At 60.3% G+C, this 19,437-nt stretch overlaps 1 protein-coding gene across 2 annotated transcripts in view; it reads left to right on the forward strand.

Annotated features, from left to right (window-relative positions):
- The first annotated feature begins 7,934 nt into the window (after positions 1 to 7,934).
- SKI (SKI proto-oncogene) overlaps positions 7,935 to 19,437 on the forward strand; it is a 76,763-nt gene continuing 65,260 nt past the window's right edge. Inside the window, exon 1 of one of the 2 annotated variants that reach the window (XM_039474125.2) lies at positions 7,935 to 9,142. In XM_039474125.2, the coding sequence (XP_039330059.1) occupies positions 8,174 to 9,142 (969 nt within the window). In that variant the 5' untranslated portion in view covers positions 7,935 to 8,173. The remainder of the gene's footprint in view (positions 9,143 to 19,437) is intronic. The other variant, XM_003939695.4, reaches the window with a different exon arrangement.

Consider the following 19,437-nt stretch of genomic DNA (forward strand, 5'->3'; position numbering starts at 1 on the left):
AGCCCTCAGGGAACTCAAGACTGGGCCCAAGCCTCAGGCTGGCAGTTTGGTTTCCATCCTTGCTTACCACTGTGACTTGAGTGCTACCTTCATTTCTAGCTCTGCACAGCTTCCTTCCTTGTCCCTTTTTAGAGAACATTTAAAAAGCAAATCTGGCCGGGCGTGATGGCTGACACCTGTAATCCCAGCACTTTGGGAGGCTGAGGTGGGCAGATCACCTGAGGTCAGGAGTTCAAGACCAACCTGGCCAAGATGGTGAAACCCCATCTCTACTAAATAAGTACAAAAATTAGCCTGGCGTGGTGGCAGGCACCTGTAATCACAACTACTTGGCAGGCTGAGGCAGGAGAGTTGTTGGCTCCTGAGAGGCAGAGTTTGCAATGAGTCGAGATGGCACCACTGTACTCCAGCCTGGGTGACAGAATGAGACTTTATCTCAAAAAAACAAACAAACAAAAAAAACAACTCTGTATTATCCAGCATGCGTCTGTGTTGGACCCAGAAGGGGACCCTGCGCCATCCTGGCTGGAGCTGTAGCAGTTGCGCTTGTGTGCTGTGCTCCTGGTCCCACCCTCACCGAGCCCCACTCCTCGGCTGTCAAAAGCCCCAGGTTGCAGCCTGTCCGACAGCTCAGGCTCGGCAGGGCCGAGTGGAGAACGTGTGCCTCCTCCTCCTCCCAACATCGTTAAAAATAAAGTTTGTATTTTGACACAATTTCAAGCTTACAGAAAAGTTGCAAGAATAGTACAGGAACTTTTTTCCCCTGAAGCATCTGAGGGTCTGTGGCTCGTGCGGTGCTCTACCAGACCCCAAAGCAAGGATATTCTCATACACGCCCCAACACAGCGGTCCAGGGCAGGAAAGCACATGGAGCCAGACCCCACTCGGGGCTTTCTGGCTGTTCCAGTGACGTGCCGTGCAGTCAAGAGACGAGCATGGGTCCACACCTTGCACTGAGCTGTCATTATGGCTTCTGTCCCCATTGGTCTGGACCTTCCTGGGCTTTTCCCTGACTGTTCTTTGAAGCTTCCAGGCCAGGCCTTTTGGAGAAGGTTCCCCATGTGGCCCTGCCTGAGGTCTCATCACAGACAGATGCGGGTTATGCATCTTTGCAGGAAGGGCACAAATGTGACGCCATGGTCTGCTCCTCCCGCCTGGCAGGTGGGGCAGGATTCTGACTGACCCAGTACCACGGAGTCCGCTGTGATAGCTCAGCTAAGGTGGGGTCGGTGTCTCCACCGGAACTTGCACTCTTTTTCCCTTTGTGACGAATTAGCATTTTGTGGGGGAGATTCCTTCCCCCTCACTCCTTGCCTGTCTCCCTTCTTCCCGACTTCCTCCCCCTGCTTCTCTCCTTCCCTCCCTCTCTCTTTCTTCCCTCTCTCTCCCTCTTTAGAGACAGGGTCTCGCTCTGTTGTCCTGGCTGGAGAGTACTGACGCCACTCTAGTTCACTGAAGCCTCGCATTCCTTGGCTCAAGCAATCCTCCTGCCTCAGCTTCCTGAGATGCCGGGACCACAGATGCATGCCATCATGCAGGGCTAATTTTTGTTATTGTTGTTATTTTTGAGACAGGGTCTTGCTCTGTTGCTCAGGCTGGAGTGCAGTGGCACCATGATGGCTCACTGCACCTTGGAGCTCCTGGGTTCCAGCGATCCTCCTGCCTCAGCCTCTCAAGTAGCTGGGACTACAGGCTGCACACCATGCTTATCTAATTGTTAGCTTTTTCGTAGAAGCAAGGCCTTTATGTTGCCCATACTCGTCCGTACTGTCTTTCCCTTCCCAGACCTGAAGTCAGCCACCTCTTTAAAGAACTCTGCTTCCCAGCCAGGCGCAGTGGCTCACACCTGTAATCCCAACACTTTGGGAGGCCGAGGCAGGCAGATCACAAGGTCAGGAGATCGAGACTCTCCTGGTTAACACAGTGAAACCCTGTCTCTACTAAAAATACAAAACATTATCTGGACATGGTGGCGCACACGTGTAATCCCAGCTACTCAGGAGGCCGAGGAAGGAGAATCTCTTGAACCTGGGACGCGGAGGTTGTGGTGAGCCGAGATCACGTCACTGCACTCCAGCCTGGGAAACAGAGCAAGTCTCTGTCTCAAAAACAAACAAACCAACCAACTTTGGTTCTCTTCGGAGAATGAAAATTATGAGTTAAGAATGTGCTCCTGGTGTGCTCGCTGTCGCTGAGGTATCTCTCCTCTTGGTGGGCAGAGTGAGCGTTGATATGTTTATACAAGACATATATTTTTTTTTTGAGATGGATTCTCACTCTGTCACCCAGGCCGGAGTGCAGTGGCGCAATCTCGGCTCACTGCAACCTCCGCCTCCCGGGTTCAAGCGATTCTCCTGCCTCAGCCTCCTGAGTAGCTGGGACTACAGACATGTGCCACCACACCAAGCTAATTTTTCTATTTGTAGTAGAGATGGGGTTTCACCATGTTGGTCAGGCTGGTCTCAAACTCCTGACCTTGTGATCCACTTGTCTCAGCCTCCCAAAGTGCTGGGATTACAGGTGTGAGTCCCCACGCCTGGCCCACACGTTTACATCAGTTTTCTTTACAAATATGGGCATTTGTGAAATCACGCAGGGACTGATAATTCCAATCCAATACCACAAGGTTCCTTTTCCCCTTTCCATAGTTTAACAGCGAGTAACAGCGAGAAACTGACTCTTGCGACCCTGAGCTCATTTCCTGAGGCGAACGATCTTCCGCTCCAGTGCTGGTCTCTCACCCCCTTGGGGCTCTGATGAGGGCAACACCGAATGGCTCTGAGCCCTGAGCTCTACCCTGAGGATTCAGGTCCAGGTGGCTTTGCAGCCCCCTCCTTAGGGTCTGGCTTCCCCTCCCCCGCTCATTTGCTCTGACCCCCTACCTGTGCTTCCCTGGATGGCCTCCCAAGCAAAGTACTGAACTCAAATCTTTGTCTTGGGCTGGGTGCAGTGGCTCACACCTGTAATCCCAGCACTTTGGGAGGCCGAGGAGAGGAACGTTTGAGTTCAGGAGTTTGAGACTAACCTGGACAACATAGTGAGACCTATAAATAAAAAATTAAATAAAAGGCCAGGCAGGGTGGCACACACCTGCAATCTCAGCACTTTGGGAGGCCAAGGCGGCTGGGTCACCTGAGGTCAGGAGTTTGAGACTAGCCTGGCCAACATGGTGAAGCCTTGTCTCTACTAAATATACACAAATTAGTTGGGCATGGTGGCACATGTCTGTAACCCCAGCTACTCGAGAGGCCGAGGCAGGAGAATCACTTGAACACAGGAGGCTGAGGCTGCAGCGAGCCCAGATCGTGCCATTGCACTCCAGCCTGAGTGACAAAGCTAGACTCTGTCTCAAAATAAATAAATACATAAAATAAAATAAAATATTTGTCTCAGGGCCTACTTTTGGGGGAATCCAAAGTAAGACAAAGGTCTTTTTAAAATTTCTACCTGCTGGGCATGGTGGCTCACGCCTGGAATCCCAGCACTTTGGGAGGGTGAGGCAGGTGGATCACTGGTCAGGAGTTCGAGACCAGCCCGGCCAACACTATGGGAGGTCAAGGCAGGTGGATTATTTGAGGTCAGAAGTTTGAGACCAGCCTGGCCAATATGGGAAAACCCTGTCTCTACTAGAAATACAAAACATTAGCTGGTGGTGGCAACTGTCTGTGATCCCAGCTACTCAGGAAGCTGAGGCAGAATTGCTTGAACCCTGAGGTAGAGGTTGCAGTATGCAGAGATCGCGCCATTGCACTCCAACCTGGGCAACAAGAGTGAAACTCTGTCTCAAAAAAAAAAAAAAAAAAAAAATTCTACGAAGCTTATGTTACTCGAGCAATTCTTATTTTCACATTTTAAGGTGTTTTTCCCAGTAACTGAGCATGTTTTTGCCAATGGCAGTCTGTGCCTGGCTGCTACCAGGCCTTCCTTCTGCTTCCTGAGAAGAGAGTGGGTGTCGGCAGGGCAGGGCAGGGCAGGGCGGAGCAGAGCTGGTCTGCGATACATTTCCCCACCTAGGTTTCTGAGCTCCCCCAAAGCTTGGGGGACCCCTTGCTCTGCCAGTGCCCTCCTCGCTCTGGTCCTGGAGCGCTGTCCAGCTTATCACCACACTGCTGGCTCCTTTAGCGTGGGGTGTCTCAATTCCAAGGCCAGCCTCCCACAAGGCCTTCCCTGCCTAAAGCCAGCCCCAGTCCCTCCAGGCCTTTTGGGGAGCTGAAGGCTCTCGCTCCTATACTAGCAGGTTTGGTGATTGACTGTTGTCTCTCAGACTGGAATGGAGCCACACAGGGCACAACCCGGTCTTTCCCCGGTCCCAGTGTCCACAGTGGTAGGAACTCATCGAATAAGGGGACAAACTCATGACCAGCTGACCAAGCCTGTCAGCGTGGCAGGGGCCAGGGAGCAAGCTGGGAGGTCCCTGCCCCGCCTGGAGGCCAGGGCTCCTCTGGGAAGGCACCAAGTCCATCCCACCCTACTCCGCGCCATGGCTGGGCCTGTAGCCTTGACCCCCTGCCTGCCGGCGTGGTGGCCTGAGTGGGTGACTGGTCTGAGCAACTGCTGGGCGGGGCCGGAAGGAGGAAGGCCAGCAGGTGGGAGGCCGCCTCAAGCTCAGGGAGAAGAGGACCCTGCTGGCTCCCTCTAGGCATGGCTGCTCTGACCCTTGGTGGGGTGGGGTGGGGGCCCTGCCTTGCAAACTCTGAGGTCTTGGAGGAAGGAAGTCTCAGAGTCTACAAAGGTGGAGGTAGCTTCAGAGGCCAGCTCCAGGCCCTTTACCTGTCGCCATGCCCTGTTCTTACACTTTCACTCTACTGCACACCTCTGGCTGCTTCCTCGGGGTCCGAAGTCTGGAGAAAGTGTTGGTCCCTGGCCAGGATCCTGCAAAGCCAGAGACACAGAGGGAAGCAGAGGTTCTGGGTGGGCATTGCCCATGCTCGGGCCCTGCACAGAGCCCCTGGTTCAGCAGAGGAGCAGGAGGAATTCTCTGCTTAATTGGAGACACTTCCCAGCAGGCCTGGCTGCAGCCACCTTCTCTGAGTTACAGTTTGACTGAGTCGTATGGAATTCAAATCCAGACGGAAGGAAGGGACAACATCAAGGGCAACATTAGCTGTTTTGTTGGTACCAAATGTGGGCCAACGAGACCATCTCCAGGAGCACAAATAAGTCCCTTTTCTTTTTTTTTTTGAGACAGTCTCGCTCCATCGTCCAGGCTGGAGTGCAGTGGTGCAGTCTCGGCTCACAGCAACCTCCGCCACTCGGGTTCAAGCGATTCTTGTGCCTCAGCCTCCTGAGTAGCTGGGATGACAGGTGCCCGCCACTGTGCCCAGCTAATTTTTGCATTTTTAGTAAACATGGGGTTTCACCACGTTGGCCAGGCCGATCTCAAACTCCTGATCTCAAATAATCCATCTGCCTTGGCCTCCCGTAGGGCTGGGATTACAAGTGTGAGCCACCTCGTCCGGCCTAAATATCCTTTTTTTTTGAGACAGGGTCTGCCTCAAAAAAAGGGTGTGTCCCTGTCACCCAGGCTGGAGTGCAGCGGCTCGGGCCCCAAGCGTCTGGGCTCAAGCAATCTTCCCACCTCAGCTTCCCAAGTAGCTGAGACCACAGGTGCAGCCCACTAAGCCTGGCTAATTTTTTAAAAATTATTTTTTGTAGACAGGGTGTCACTATATTGCCCAGGCTAGTCTTGAACTCCTGGGCTCAAGCCATGTGTCTGCCTCAGCCTCCCAAAGTGCTGGGATTACCGGTATGAGCCACCGTGCCTGGTTAAATATCCTTTTTTTCTTTTGTTTTCTTTTCTTTTGAGACGTAGTCTTGCTCCGTGGCCCAAGCTGGAGAGCAGTGGTGCCATCTCAGCTCACTGCAACCTCTTATCTCCCAGGTTCAAGGGACTCTCCTGCCTCAGCCTCCCGAGTAGCTAGGACTGGAGGCGCGTGTCACCACGCCCAGCTAATTTTTAAATTTTACTAGAGACGGGGTTTCACTGTGTTAGCCAGGATGGTCTCAATCTCCTGGCCTTGTGATCTGCCCGCCTCGGCCTCCTAAAGTGCTGGAATGACAGGCGTGAGCCACCGAGTCCGGCCTAAATATCCCTTTTAAGGAAATAACCTTCTCATCCAGCTTTCTGATGTGTTAACACACACAGAAGCCTGGCCTCCGACTGTGGGGGGACAGTGTGGGGGGCGGCGACAAGGAGAGACGACGCCCAAGGCAGCGGCGGGAGGACGCACGGAGCCGCCCTGGGGTCACCTGCAGGTCCTGGCCGCCTCTCCAGACACGAGGGTCCGGCACCGGGGCGCCAGGTCGGCTCCCCCGGGGCGGGATCTGCACCCAGCGCCGGAGTGGGGCGGGTTCCAGCCTCCTCCGGGGAAGCGGGCGAGGTCGCAGCGGGTCACAGCCGGCCACCCCGGTTCCGGCGGTGGGGCCCTGTCGCCCGCGCCCAGCACGCCGGCCAGCCTGGGTACCCCCGGCCCGTGGGGAAAAGGTGCCAGGGCCCGGGGCGGCGGGAACGTCCCCCGGCCTCGGCGAGCACAGCCCCAAACGCCCTCCCGCCCACCGCGTCCCGGAGCCCGCAGGCCTCGCCGGACGCCGCCTCCTCCGGGGACCGCCCGGCCGAGCGTCGGCTTCGGGGGCTGCCCGGGCTTGTGGCTCTCCCCCCGCGTGGCCAGGCGTGGACGGACGGACGGAGGCGCCCCGCGGCCCGGGCGGAGGGCAGGGGTCTCGCCGGTCTGCCCGCCGGAGAAGCCACCGAGCCACGGGCCACGGCGCAGCGTCCCCCGGCGCGGCCGCCATCCCGGTCGCGTGTGGGACCCCGTGTCCCCGTGTGGCGTCCCGGTCGCCTGCGGGACCCCAGAGGCGTCCGGGCTCTCCGCCGTGTGGCGTCCCACCCTGGGAGACCCCCGGGTGCGTGGCGTGGCCCCCCAGCCGTCCCAGCTGGTCTGCGGTCGAGCGGGGCCTGCGGCTTTCTGGGCCCCGGCGGCGGCGAGACGGGCGCCTTCCCAGCCGCGCAGGAAGCGGCCTCGGCCGGAAGGGGGGCCCCGGGCGCCACCGCCGCCTCCGCCTCCGCCCGCGCCGGCGGCCCTCGGCGGGCAAGGCCGAGCGGGGCCGAGTGGAGTCGAGCACGGCCGAGCGGAGCCGAGTCCCGGCCGAGCGGAGCCGAGTCGTGGCAGGGCGGGTCCGAGCGCAGCCGAGTCCCGGGCGAGCGGAGCCGAGCGCGGCCGAGTCCGGGCGGGGAGCGCGCGTTCCTGGAAGAGCCGGGCTGGGGAGCGGGTCACATTCTTGGCCGGCGCTCGGGCTGAGGCGGACGCACGGCAACAAACAGCGCGGGGGGCGGGGCCGGCGCGGGGCGGGGCGGGCGGCGCGGGGCGGGGCGGCGCGGCGGCGGCGTGAGCTCAGCGCCGGGCGCTCAGTCCGAGCCGGAGCGAGCCGCCGGGAGGATGTGCGCCGAGCGCCCCAAGCCCCGCGCCGCCGCCGCCGCTGCCGCCGCCGCCGCCGCCGCCGCCGCGCTCTGAGGGCCGCGGGCGAGAGGCGCCTCCGCCGCCCCAGAAGTCGGGCGGGCGGGCCGCGGAGCCGGCGGGCGGGCCGGGGGCCGGCGGCGGGCGCGACGCGGCCGGCCAGCGCCGCCGGGACGAGCCGGGCGGGCGCCGCGCGGTGGGAGGAGCGGGGCGGCGGCGGCGCGCCGCGCGAGGACGGCCCGGCGGGCCCCGCGCCCGCGCCCCCGCTCCTCCCGGGCCCCTCGGCCTCGGCCGCCGCGGCGATTCGCGCCTCGCGGCGCCGCCACCTGCCCGCGCGCCCCCCGCGAGCCCCGGGCCCGCGAGCGTTGGCGTTGGCGTTGGCGGCGCGCGCCGGGGCATGCCCCGCGCCTAGAGCCCGGGGGGCGCGCGGGGGACGCGCGGGGGGCCCGGGCGGCGGCGGCGGCGGGCGCGGCGCGGGGCGCGTGGATGTGGCGCCGGGCCCGGGCGGCGGCGGGCTCCAGCGGCGGGACCCCTTCGCCCCGCCCGCCTTCCCCTTCGCGCCCCCGGGCGAGGCCGCGGCCGTGATCGGTCGTGAGCCGGCGGCGGGGGGCGGCCGGGGTCGGGGCCGCGGGCGCCGCCGGGGCGCGCGGGGCGGCGGCGGGGGCCGGGGGGGCCCGGGCGCGCGGGAGCGGGAGCGGCCCGGGGAGCCGGAGCGCACCATGGAGGCGGCGGCGGGCGGCCGCGGCGGCTTCCAGCCGCACCCGGGGCTGCAGAAGACGCTGGAGCAGTTCCACCTGAGCTCCATGAGCTCGCTGGGCGGCCCGGCCGCCTTCTCGGCGCGCTGGGCGCAGGAGGCCTACAAGAAGGAGAGCGCCAAGGAGGCGGGCGCGGCCGCGGTGCCCGCGCCGGTGCCCGCAGCCGCCGAGCCGCCGCCCGTGCTGCACCTGCCCGCCATCCAGCCGCCACCGCCCGTGCTGCCCGGGCCCTTCTTCATGCCGTCCGACCGCTCCACCGAGCGCTGCGAGACCGTGCTGGAGGGCGAGACCATCTCGTGCTTCGTGGTGGGAGGCGAGAAGCGCCTGTGCCTGCCGCAGATCCTCAACTCGGTGCTGCGCGACTTCTCGCTGCAGCAGATCAACTCGGTGTGCGACGAGCTCCACATCTACTGCTCGCGCTGCACGGCCGACCAGCTGGAGATCCTCAAAGTCATGGGCATCCTGCCCTTCTCGGCGCCCTCGTGCGGGCTCATCACCAAGACGGACGCCGAGCGCCTGTGTAACGCGCTGCTCTACGGCGGCGCCTACCCGCCGCCCTGCAAGAAGGAGCTGGCCGCCAGCCTGGCGCTGGGCCTGGAGCTCAGCGAGCGCAGCGTCCGTGTGTACCACGAGTGCTTCGGCAAGTGCAAGGGGCTGCTGGTGCCCGAGCTGTACAGCAGCCCGAGCGCCGCCTGCATTCAGTGCCTGGACTGCCGCCTCATGTACCCGCCGCACAAGTTCGTGGTGCACTCGCACAAGGCCCTGGAGAACCGGACCTGCCACTGGGGCTTCGACTCGGCCAACTGGCGGGCCTACATCCTGCTGAGCCAGGACTACACGGGCAAGGAGGAGCAGGCGCGCCTCGGCCGCTGCCTGGACGACGTGAAGGAGAAGTTCGACTATGGCAGCAAGTACAAGCGGCGGGTGCCCCGGGTGAGTGGCCCCAGGCCTGGGCGCGGGGTGGGGCGGGTGCGCCGGGTGAGGGGGGCACCTCCTGGGCCGTGGGCTCCGGGCTCCGAAGGCCGGGACCTGTGTTCTGCCGCACTCCTGTCTCAAGGCTGTGGTTTGTTGAGGGGAAATTCAGAGCGTTCCCTTGGGCAGGGCCAGTGGGTTTGGTAGGAAGGCCTCCCGCCGGTTCCTCAGGACAAGCCTGGGCGGGGCTGGTGGCGGTGGGGTGCGGGGCCAGGCTTGGTGTGTGGGAAAGGGCCACAGCCATTGCTCAGATGGGCCAGGAAGGCACAGGCTTTCTCTGCTGCCGAGAACGCGGCCTGTCCTGAGGTCAGGGAAGTTCGATGCAGCCGGGCCGGGCCGGATGCCTTTGGGGTTGGGACGAAGGTGGCTGCCCTCACCCCGAAGCTTCCCAGCTTGGAGCCCCAGGAGACAGAGCTGGGCCAGGCGAGGCCTGGTTTTGTTACTGGCCGTGCTCCCTGTTTGGTGCCCTGAAGTTTTGGGACACAGACACAAAATGAAGCCAGGTGTCCAGCGGCAGTGGCAGGGGGCCGAGACTTGGCAGCCCCAGTGCTGTGCTGGTTGGTCTCCCTGGGCCTGCCAGGGAGCAAATCCCAGAGTCCCCCGTGCAGGGTGAGGGCCACTTGGCACCCAGCTGAGGGCCTGGTCAGCAGGCCCCTGGGCCCGAGTGCCGGAGTTCCTGGCGGCTTGCGATTTGTTTTGGACTCACCCGTTTCCTTCTCTCCCTCTGAAACGCAGAGGGACAGGCCGGGGAGGGAGGCTGTTGGCCCGGCTTTGTTGTTTGCCGGTTGGAGGGTCTGTAGGATCCGGCCTGGGCAGCTCCCAGGCCGCGCGGTGCCGACATTACCCGGCGGGGTCCTCGGGAACTTCCCGTCGCATACCCCCCAAGTATTTGTGACTTTTTTTTTTTTTTAAATGTCCAGGCTTATTAAATCGCACACACAGAATGCTGCATTGGCTCAGCTATTCTTGGGAGGCCTAATTAATTCAGCTATTGCATCAAACTTTTTTTTCGAAATCTGTGAATAGATGCTCCAGCCCGGTTTTCTCTGGGCGGCCCTCCAGCAGAGTGTCAGATCGTGGGGAGGAGGGGCTGTGGATGGAAGCGAGGGACTGTCGCCTCTGCTCGGAGGGGGCTGTGGAGAGTGTGTGTGTGTGCGTGCATGCGTGTTCAGAGGCGCTCTGGCCCTGCCAGGCCAGGGCTTAGGTGCAGCTGCCTGCAGACCTGTGGGCTGGGGAAGGATGCTCCTGGCAGGGCTGCTGACAGACCTAGCAGGCTGGGGCCTTTCGTGTCACACGGGGAGTTGGCTGGGGTGGGCATGATGGCGCTCCCTGTGGGCTGGGGGCCGTTCCGTTTGGAGTGGCCCACCCTCGCCAGTGCCTGTGGCTGGAGGAAGCCACGTGTCAGGGGGATTGTGGTGGGCTCAGGCAGGCTCCGGAGTGGGTCACCTGTGGCCAAGGCCTGAGCTGCTGGGACACACTCACGTCACTGTCTCGAGCCAAAGGCAGAGACTCTCAGCTGAGCAGGGTGTGTCTGTTTTTGTCCGACTGTGGGTCATGTGTGCGCTAGTGGTCTGTCTGTCTTCCTGAGCTTTGCTGGGGGCCAGCAGGGCCCAGGTCACCCAGCTTCTTTCTCCCTGCGGCAGGCGCTGCAGTTGTAAGCGCTGGGGTCCTCAGGCCGCCATAGAGATGCGCCAGACAGGCTTCCCCGCTGGTCATCTCAGTGGATGGTTCCAAGCCATCTTTCCCTTTTAAAGTCTTCTCTAGCACTGCTCTGAAATCTCATTTTCCAATTAAAAAGCAATTCCCACACCGTGATGAAGACGTGATCGGTCTGAGGGCCTGGCGTCTCCAGGCTTGAGTGGTGGCCACAGCCCGGCCCTGGCCACGTTGGCCTCCTCCTGGCTCCCTGCATGTTCCCCAGCTCCTGCGGACTTTCCTTATGCTCCTGGGGGTGGGGCACCTAACCTGTCCGTGTCGCCTCCTGCCCCGTGTTCCTGACAAGGGATGGTGGCCAGGGATTCTGCCCTTGCTCAGTGCCTGCTCCGTGGGCTCTGTGACTGTGTGGTTGGGAGACCTGGGCTGTAGGGTCCCCTGAAGTCTCCCCAGGGCAGCCGTGTGCGTATCTGTGCGCATAGGGCGACACAGGAGAAGGGAGTGTGGTCTCGGGGGCGTGGACCCTCGGTGCCCAGATCCTACTTGTCCTAGAAGGAGTGTCCTGGGAGGCCCCGCCCTCGCCCCAGCTGGCCGCCCTTGGCTCCTCCCACCCACGTCTTGATGGCGTATTCTTGGGATATGTTTTGATTTCTTCACTTCCTTCGTAGCTTATTTTAATACTTTTGCTGTGCTGAGGATGAGGGCAGAAGGAACAAAGAATGTACTGGAACTCTTTGCAGGGGCTGCTCCTCCCAGCAAGCCTTCGGGCTCTGCTGAGCGGGAGGGAGCGGAATTGCCTTTCAGGTGTTTGGCCAGGCCAGGGCTGGGTCTCCTGTCCAGGCGAGTGGGCTGGGTCAGCGCCACTCTGCTACCCGTGATGCAGGGCGGGAGAGGGGGCAGGGATGTTCTTGGGTCCCAAACAGTGGGAGGCGGGGCTGCACTTTCACCTTGGAAACCCCGTGTGAGGGCAGCTGTGTCTGAGACTCTGGCCTGTCAGCAGCACAGGGACAGTGTGAGGGGCTGAGTCTTTCTCCAGTGTCCCCTCTTGTCGTGGGGGTTCAGAGGAGGCCTCTGCTCCCATCCAGTGGCTGTCAGGTCTCGCCAGCTTCTCGCTGCTGTCTCTTGGAAGACCGTGTGGGCTGTGTGACTTGGCAAGTCCTCTCTTCAGGACCCTGGGGCTGCCATCTTTGTCGGGTGTGTAGTGGGGAGATTGTCTCATCTCCCCACTCGGTCCCACACTGGCTTTATGACCTTGGGCCAGTTGCTTACCCTCTCTGTCTCAGTTTAAACTGGGGATGACTGTCTGCTCTCGGGCTTGTATGTTTTGAGTGGCACAGATCGGTCATTGTGCCGCTGAGAGCCCTTGGCCAAGGGGAGCCTCCACCCTCCCTGCTCCCACCCCTTTCTCCTTTCCTGTCGGCTCGCCCCTTTCCGTTCCGGCTGTCTGATAGCTGTAGGCCCCAATTGGACTTCGTCCTTTTGTCTGTGTAGATGGCTGTTAGGGAGACCGAATGTGGCAGTTTGATGCCGCTGCTTGACCCGCTGCCTGGGACACGGCCACTTGTCCCACAGAACGTCACGCTCGGGTCAAGCGCTTTCCTTGCGGGCTGATGACAGGGTGGTGCGGTGCCTCTCTTGGGCCACAGCAGGATCCTGCTCCAAGGGGCAGTGGGCCCCCCGGTGTGAGAGGTGGCTCCTCATTGTCATGTGACTGGAGAATTAAGGTCATGTGGGAGTGTTGTCGTTCTGTCCTGCAGATGCCCAAGTTCCCAGGGGTCTCTCAGGCTGGCTTGCCTTTGTTCTGTGTGGGCTGAGGGTCTCTTGGTTGGGAAGCTCTGTGCACCGCAGTAGAGGGTCTGTGACATGGGTTTTCTGGTCCCTCATGCCAGGCCTTTTGATCCATGTCACCACGTGGGTGCCCCAGTCCTCGGCAGTGTTTCCTCAGGCAGATACCTAGCCGGGTGGTCAGGTTTGGAAGCTCAGAGTCTTGAGGCCTGTTCTGGGGAGTGACTGCTCGTAGATGGACAAGCCTGGAAGGGGTGCCAGGCTCGGAGACAGACCGTGTGGGAGGCCGTTGTGGTTTGCTCTGTTAAGGTGAGCTGCTCACAAGCAGGGACAATGTCAGGAGTTTTTGGGATGCCACTCATTCAACGCAGCAGCCATGTGGGTTTTGGGCTGTGGTCTCCCAAACACCCTCAGGTCTGGGGGGCACGTCGGGGGCCATCTGTTCCTCTGTCCGCCGGCTTCCTTGGGAAGAATGTGTTTGTTGGGAGTGTTTTTTCTCCAGCTTTTTGTGGGATTCCATGTGGTCTTGGGCCAGGCCCTGGGGTCAGGTTCCTGGGCAGGTCCTGGTCCCTGTGCAGAAGGCCAGGGTCTGCAGGTTTGGGCTGGTCTGCCCCCCAGTTGAGGGTTCTGGAAAGAAGGCCAGCTGCTGGGTCTTCTCAAGTGGGGGTAACAGCAGCTCAACAGTGGTGGTTGACTGCAGCCCACCCTTGGCGGCTGTGCATGGACCGGGGAGGGCATGGGTGGCTGTCCCTGGTGGCTCCTGCAGGGAGCAGAGCCTGGTGGTCATTTCCCGACATGCTGTGTTGTCCATCTGTTTGGGACCCCTCTGGGATCTAGGCTGGGTCCCTTGCCTTCTGGGGCAGCAGGGTCGTGGTGCGAGGCGGGGAGCCCTCTGTCAGCGTCTTGTTTCTCAGCCGTCTCTGTGGCTGATTTGTGCAATGTCTGTCTGAGTCTCTGGGTGAGGGCAGACAGGATATGGAGCAAGGAAGTCTGGGGTAAGTGTGAGCCGAACCCCGCCCAGGAGTCTCGCGGGGTTGTGGAGCTGCAGCTCCAGCTCAGGTTAGGTCTTCGCTGCCGGCAGGGCCTCCAGAGGGGAGGCGGCGGTTCCGGGGCCTGGGCCCCGACCGTCTGGCAGGAGGTGTCCACGCCGGGGCCGGGCTCTGTGGCAATAGTGTGTCTCTTTCTAAGGATTGCGAAAGTTGAGGGAGCATTTCTCCACTGGAAGAATTATGCAAGTTTCAACTGAAATGTTTTTTAAAAGTTTCTTTGTTTTGAGTCAAAATACAGAGGCCGAATTATTTCCCTAATATCTGGGAGAGCGGGAAGAGAGGCCTGCTCTGATTCTCAAGGGCTCTTCCCTCCTGACCAGGGGTCACCAGGCCAGGGGGTCATGGAGCGGCGGGTGGCGCGGGGACCAGCTCTTTATACCTGGCCTCCTCGTGCCAGAGCAGGCGGTAGGGTGGCTCCTTCCTGCCCTGCCCTGGCTGTCACCCTTGTGGTCTGGGGTGGGGCGTTTTTTTGTTTTTGTTTTTGTTTTTTTTTGACAGTCTCTCTTGCCCAGGCTGGAGTGCAGTGGTACAATCTCAGCCCACTGCAGTCTCTGTCTCCTGGGTTCAAGGGGTTCTCCTGCCTCAGCCTCCCGTGTAGGTGGGATTGCAGATGTGTGCCACCCTGCCCAGCTAACTTTTTTGTATTTTTAGTAGAGATGGGGTTTTACCATGTTGGTCAAGCTGATCTGGAACTCCTGACCTCAAGCGATCTGCCTGCCTCTGCCTCCCAAAGTGCCAGGATTATAGGCATGAACCACCGTGCCTGGCCCTGGAGTGGGTCCTGCCACGGAAGGCATCCCAGGGGCCGGTGGGATGGAGGAATCCCTCTGGCTGTCCCACCTGCCCTCTTGAGGCCTCGTTGCCCTCTGCAGACCAGGTGCTATGCTGGGTGACCCTTAGGAAGCTCTGGCTCCCCTCGGGGCCTGGGGGGCAGGAGAAGTGATTGCTCATAGGTGCTGCTGCTTTGTGAATATGAGAGAGTTCCAGAAGGGCCCCGCTTCCCGGAGCCTGCGTGTTGCTTTCTCTGTGCGGTACTTGATATTTTTCCAGGCTGCCTTGCTGGGGTGGCCTAGCTGTGGGGCCCAGGGAGCCTTCAGCTCTGGGACATGCCGCCACATGAGCCTGCTTATGTATGAAAATGAAGGACTGGGACTCTTGTGAATTTTAAATGAGATTGTGGGGACAATAGTAAAATCCAGACTAGGACCAGATGGGCCGAGCACCTGTGCTGGCCGTGGCCTGGAGGTGGCGTGGTGGTGCCTGGCGCCTGTGGCCCTCACTCAGCCTGTGTCTAGCGGGCCTTTGCTTGAAGTGCTTGTTCCTTTGGGTAATGCTCCTGTCTTTTGTTTGGGGGGAAATGGATAAAGGGGGTTTGAGAGGCATCTTGGCGGGAGCCTGGGAAACGGCTGCGATTCTGTTTGGTGCGTGTTGATGTCGTCCTGATTTTCTTTTTTGACTCATAAATATGGAAGGAGTGCTCTGCCGGTGCTGCAGCTGCGGGGCTGAGTCGGCAGTACACCCGGCCCTGCTCGGGCCTGCTCGGGCTGCCTCTGCTGGGGGCCTTGTCTCATTGGCTGTGGGGGTCGTCGTGTGTGTGTGGTTGTTTTGTCAGCCTCAGGGGCTGGGGTCGGCGGGCCTAGGCCTGGTCGCATCTGGGTCCCCAGTTTGGGGACCAGATTTAGTGACTCACTGAATGACTGACTCAGTGGAGCTCTGCAGGCCCCGGTAGTCAGGGGTTATTGGCAGCTTCGTTCTCTGGCTAGAAGGGGAATGCTGTTTCTTCTCTCACTGTTCCCACCACCTCCCCCTTTTTTTTTCTTTGAAATGGAGTCTTCCTCTGTTGCCAGGCTGGAGTGCAGTGGCGTGATCTCGGCTCACTGCAACCTCCGCCTCCTTGGTTCTAGTGATCCCCCGCCTCAGCCTCCCGAGAAGCTGGGACTACAGGCACGCGCCACCACACCTGGTTAATTTTTTCTATTTTAGTAGAGACAGGGTTTTTTACCAAGTTGGCCAGGATGGTTTCAATCTCCTGACCTTGTGATCTGCCCACCTAGGCCTCCCAGACTGTTGAGATTACAGGAGAGCCACGGCGTCTGGCCATTGTTTCACCGTTTGAAGAAATTGGTTCACTGTCTTCTGACATGGGACCACTTGTATCCTGGGTCCATGTTGAGGGCTTGGGAGGTGCTGGAATGCTCCCCTTGGCTGGTGAGGCTGTGCGGTGATGTTCCTCCCAGCTCTCGGTTCTGCCTGGACCACCGGGCTTCCGCTGGGGCCTTAGCGGCTGCCAGAGAAAGAACCAGCTCCTGTTGTAGGCTTCCTGCAGCTCCCACGGTGCTGCTTGTGTCAGAGAAACACAGCTCAGGCTGGTGGCCTCAGGTGGGAATGGGTGGAAGGGCTGGTGCCACCTAAACCAGAGGCTCTGTCTCTGTCCTAAGGGTTCCACCCCAGGACCTAGGGCACTGACTGGGCTGTTGTGTGGCCCTTCCCAGCCCGATCCGCCCCCGGAGTAGCTGCATGTGTGAGGTGACCACGTGTGAGGTGACGGTGACTCCATGACAGCTCTTGTGCCGTGATGGGGGCACCTGGGGACTGGCTGTCTTTACCAGGAAGTGTGTCAGGAGTGGGTGAGGGGCTGCGGGAGGTTGGGGAGCACCCAGCAGGTGTCCAGTGGCACTGGTGCTGCCTCTGTCTTTCCATCTGTGCCCTGCCTGTATCTGGAGTGGCTTGGATGCTCTCTGCGGTGCTCCTGAGAGCTATGGCTGTGCCCGTGGCTTCCTTTGATGTTAGTCGTCTTCTACAGAGAAGACCATACTGCTAGCAGGGTCAGGTGTCTTGGCTAATTACATTGTTTTCTTCTGCCCAGGAGTGAATCTGTAAGTGATGAGAATGAGAAGCGGCTGTCAGCCTGCAGAGCGCTCTCACTCTGCCCTGGCGGGGGTGCTCCCTGCTGGGAGCCACTGGTGCAGCTGTTGAGAGGAGGCTGATTGGGTGCACAGTTGTTGCAGTCTGATGCAGGCTCTCTGCCCTTAAAATAACATGGAAACATTCTTGCTTTTACTACAGAGTATGCACCTTTGCCCAGAAGCGGAAATGCTCTTGGCTTCTTTTTTTTTCTGAAGTAAGACCTGTAGGTTGGGTCCTTCCTGCCCTGTTGAGGTAACGTGTCCCTCCTTAGCGTGCAGGCCAGGTTTGACTGGGTGCTGAGCTTGTCCTGCAGAACATGTGTGAACGCCTCAGCCCTGAGGCCCTGGGAGGCTGGCGTCTTCTGTGGGCCGTCTGAGGTTGCCCATTTGAGTCTACCCAGGACAGGTTACTTAAGGGGTTGAATGGGCCTTGAGAGGCTGATCACCCCTGCGTGGCGGGCATCCCTCCTGATGCCCTCGCACCTGGTGCTGTCAAGGGCTTCTCTGTGCCAGGCGCTGGGCTGGGCAGTCCTGGATCCCTGCCTGGTGTGGCTGCCCACAGTTCAGGCAGCTCCAGGGCACAGGCATCCCTGGCTTCCTCCGTCCCTGGCTAGCCCCGAGAGGTCTGTCTGAGAGCAGTTAGGCCTCACTGCGTGTGCGCAGAGAACTCGAGTACTTCTTGGGGAGCAGCGTGTCTCCGTGCCTCCCTTCAGGCTCCCTTGGCCTGGGAGCTTCTGCGTGGCCATGGATGGCAGCTTCAGCTGCCTGTGGCCCTCTTTTATTATGGTTTCCCAGACGACTGGGCCAAGCTGGGCCTCTTTGTCCTGGACATGCTGTTCCTGTGCTGTCCTGGAGAATTGGTGGCCCTGCATGGACCTGCATGGTACCCAGGACAGGCCTGCCATGGTGCCGGTGGGGCCTCTGGGCACAGGGTGCTCTGCCTCCCTGGCCCCCACAGGCTCTGACCCCTGAAGATGGGGGCTGGGCACTCAGTCTCGAGATACCCCTCTGCAGAGGTAGCAGGAGCCTGGGACCCCAGAGCAAGGGACTCCTGCCTGAATAGTGAGGGTGAGCGGCGGGGGCTGGACTCTGACCCCTGGTCCGGGTGGGAGGAGCTGCACACAGGACCGGGCAGCTCAGCTACCCTCTGCGGAGCTCTGAACACTGCATGTGTGCTGCTGAAGGTGTGCACGTCCACCGAGGCCACCCGCGCCACCGCCTGTGTCCTGTGGGCTAGCGGTCGCCAAGTGGCTGTCAGCAGACCAGCCCACACCAGGCCTCCATGCTGGTAAGGCTGCAGAAGGCCTGCTGTCTCCTCTCCTTTCTGCTGTCCTTGTGCTAAGGCCCCTGAGGCTGGGCCTTGGAGAGGGAGGTATTCTGTGTGTCTGCACTGAAGCCTGCCCCGGGCTGCTTTCTGAGTTAGGTACACCCAGGATCTCCACAGCTGGCGTGACATCTGTGAGATCCCCGCTGCTTCCTCCCTGGACCCCCGTGTGGACCTGGAGGGAGGAGGGGACCCGGCCTGGTGCGGCCCCTGGCCACCTGCCTATTGCTCTGGGTGTGCCCCTCGCTGGCAGCACCTTCACTCTGCCTCACCTGCTGCCGCCCCACTTCCTGGCTACAACCCTGTTGCCCAAACCATTAAAAAAATTATACTCCCAAGTTGAATGATATGCAAATGTAGTCAATTAAGCGAGGGGATTTTAATTAGCAGTTTAAGTTCATGTGTGAAGTGCCTTGCCTTAATTACTTGACAGTTTTGTTGTAAATTTGCTAAGTTTTTTTTTGCAGAACTATCAAAACTGTGATTTTTGTTAACATTCTTGGATGCCGTGAGTGTCGCCCAGCTTGCCTGACCCTAGTGGGTTTCATCTTAATTTATAAAGCTCTTTAAACTGTGAAAACAAGGTAAACTCCCTGGGTTGCCTCTGTGTGACTCGTCGAGTCAAGCTGCTCTCAGTGTCTTATGTGTCATTGGCTGGGGGCTGGGGACCTGCCTTGGGTGGTGGTCTTGGGCTCCTGTTGGGGAAATGGGGCGAACCTTCTTCCCCATATGGATCCAGCAGCCAAGGGCGGCACCCGTGTCCGGAGACACACCCTGTACCTGCATGGAGTCAGGAAGGGTTTCCACCTGGTTGGGCTCCCGTACTGGGGATCACAGAACCCTGGAGACGGGGGCCTCTCCTGGTGGTGGCTTGCTGGTGGTCCTGGGGCTGGCGCAGGCCTTGGGCTTGCAGTAGGAGAACTGGAACTCACCTTGAAGTCTTTCCTGCCAGTGCGAGGCTTCCCAGAGCAGCTTCTTTGGCTCCTAGACTGGGTGAGGCCTATGTCCAGGCTGGCCCACCCTCCTGGGCATCCCGGTGTACCTGGGCGGTGGGTGAGGCTAGCCCCTTCCGCTGGGTTTGTGTTTGCTTCTGTTCCCCACTGCTGCTACGGCTGCATCCTGTGGGGGTCCATGTGGCTTCGGTGCCCCCACCCCATTCAGTTCCCGGCCTGAGCTGTCTGCCTCTAGTGTAGATGGGATTTTCCCATTAAACGTCATTATTTCGTTGTGACTTCCTTGGCGTTTAACGGACTCTAGATAAAGGAGGATCTGTTTTCTCTCAGGAGCGTCTGTGGAGTCTCTTGTCCTGGTTTGCTCAGTGAGATGCGGCCCCAGGGTCTGAGGGCGGCGGCCAGGACCCTGCAGGGTGGCCCCCACTGCGGGGGCTGCTGTCCTCCAGGCTCTGCTCCACTTTCGAGGACCTTGGCCAAGGAGGCCTCTGGGAGGGTGAAATGGCCACAGGCCTGGGAAAGCGGCACTGGTGGGGGTGGGAAGCCGTAGGCGGAGAAGCCAGGGAGGAGGGAGGCCTGGGCAGGGAAC

Source organism: Saimiri boliviensis, chromosome 11, assembly GCF_048565385.1.
Source record: "Saimiri boliviensis isolate mSaiBol1 chromosome 11, mSaiBol1.pri, whole genome shotgun sequence".
NCBI classification, from domain to species: domain Eukaryota; kingdom Metazoa; phylum Chordata; class Mammalia; order Primates; family Cebidae; genus Saimiri; species Saimiri boliviensis.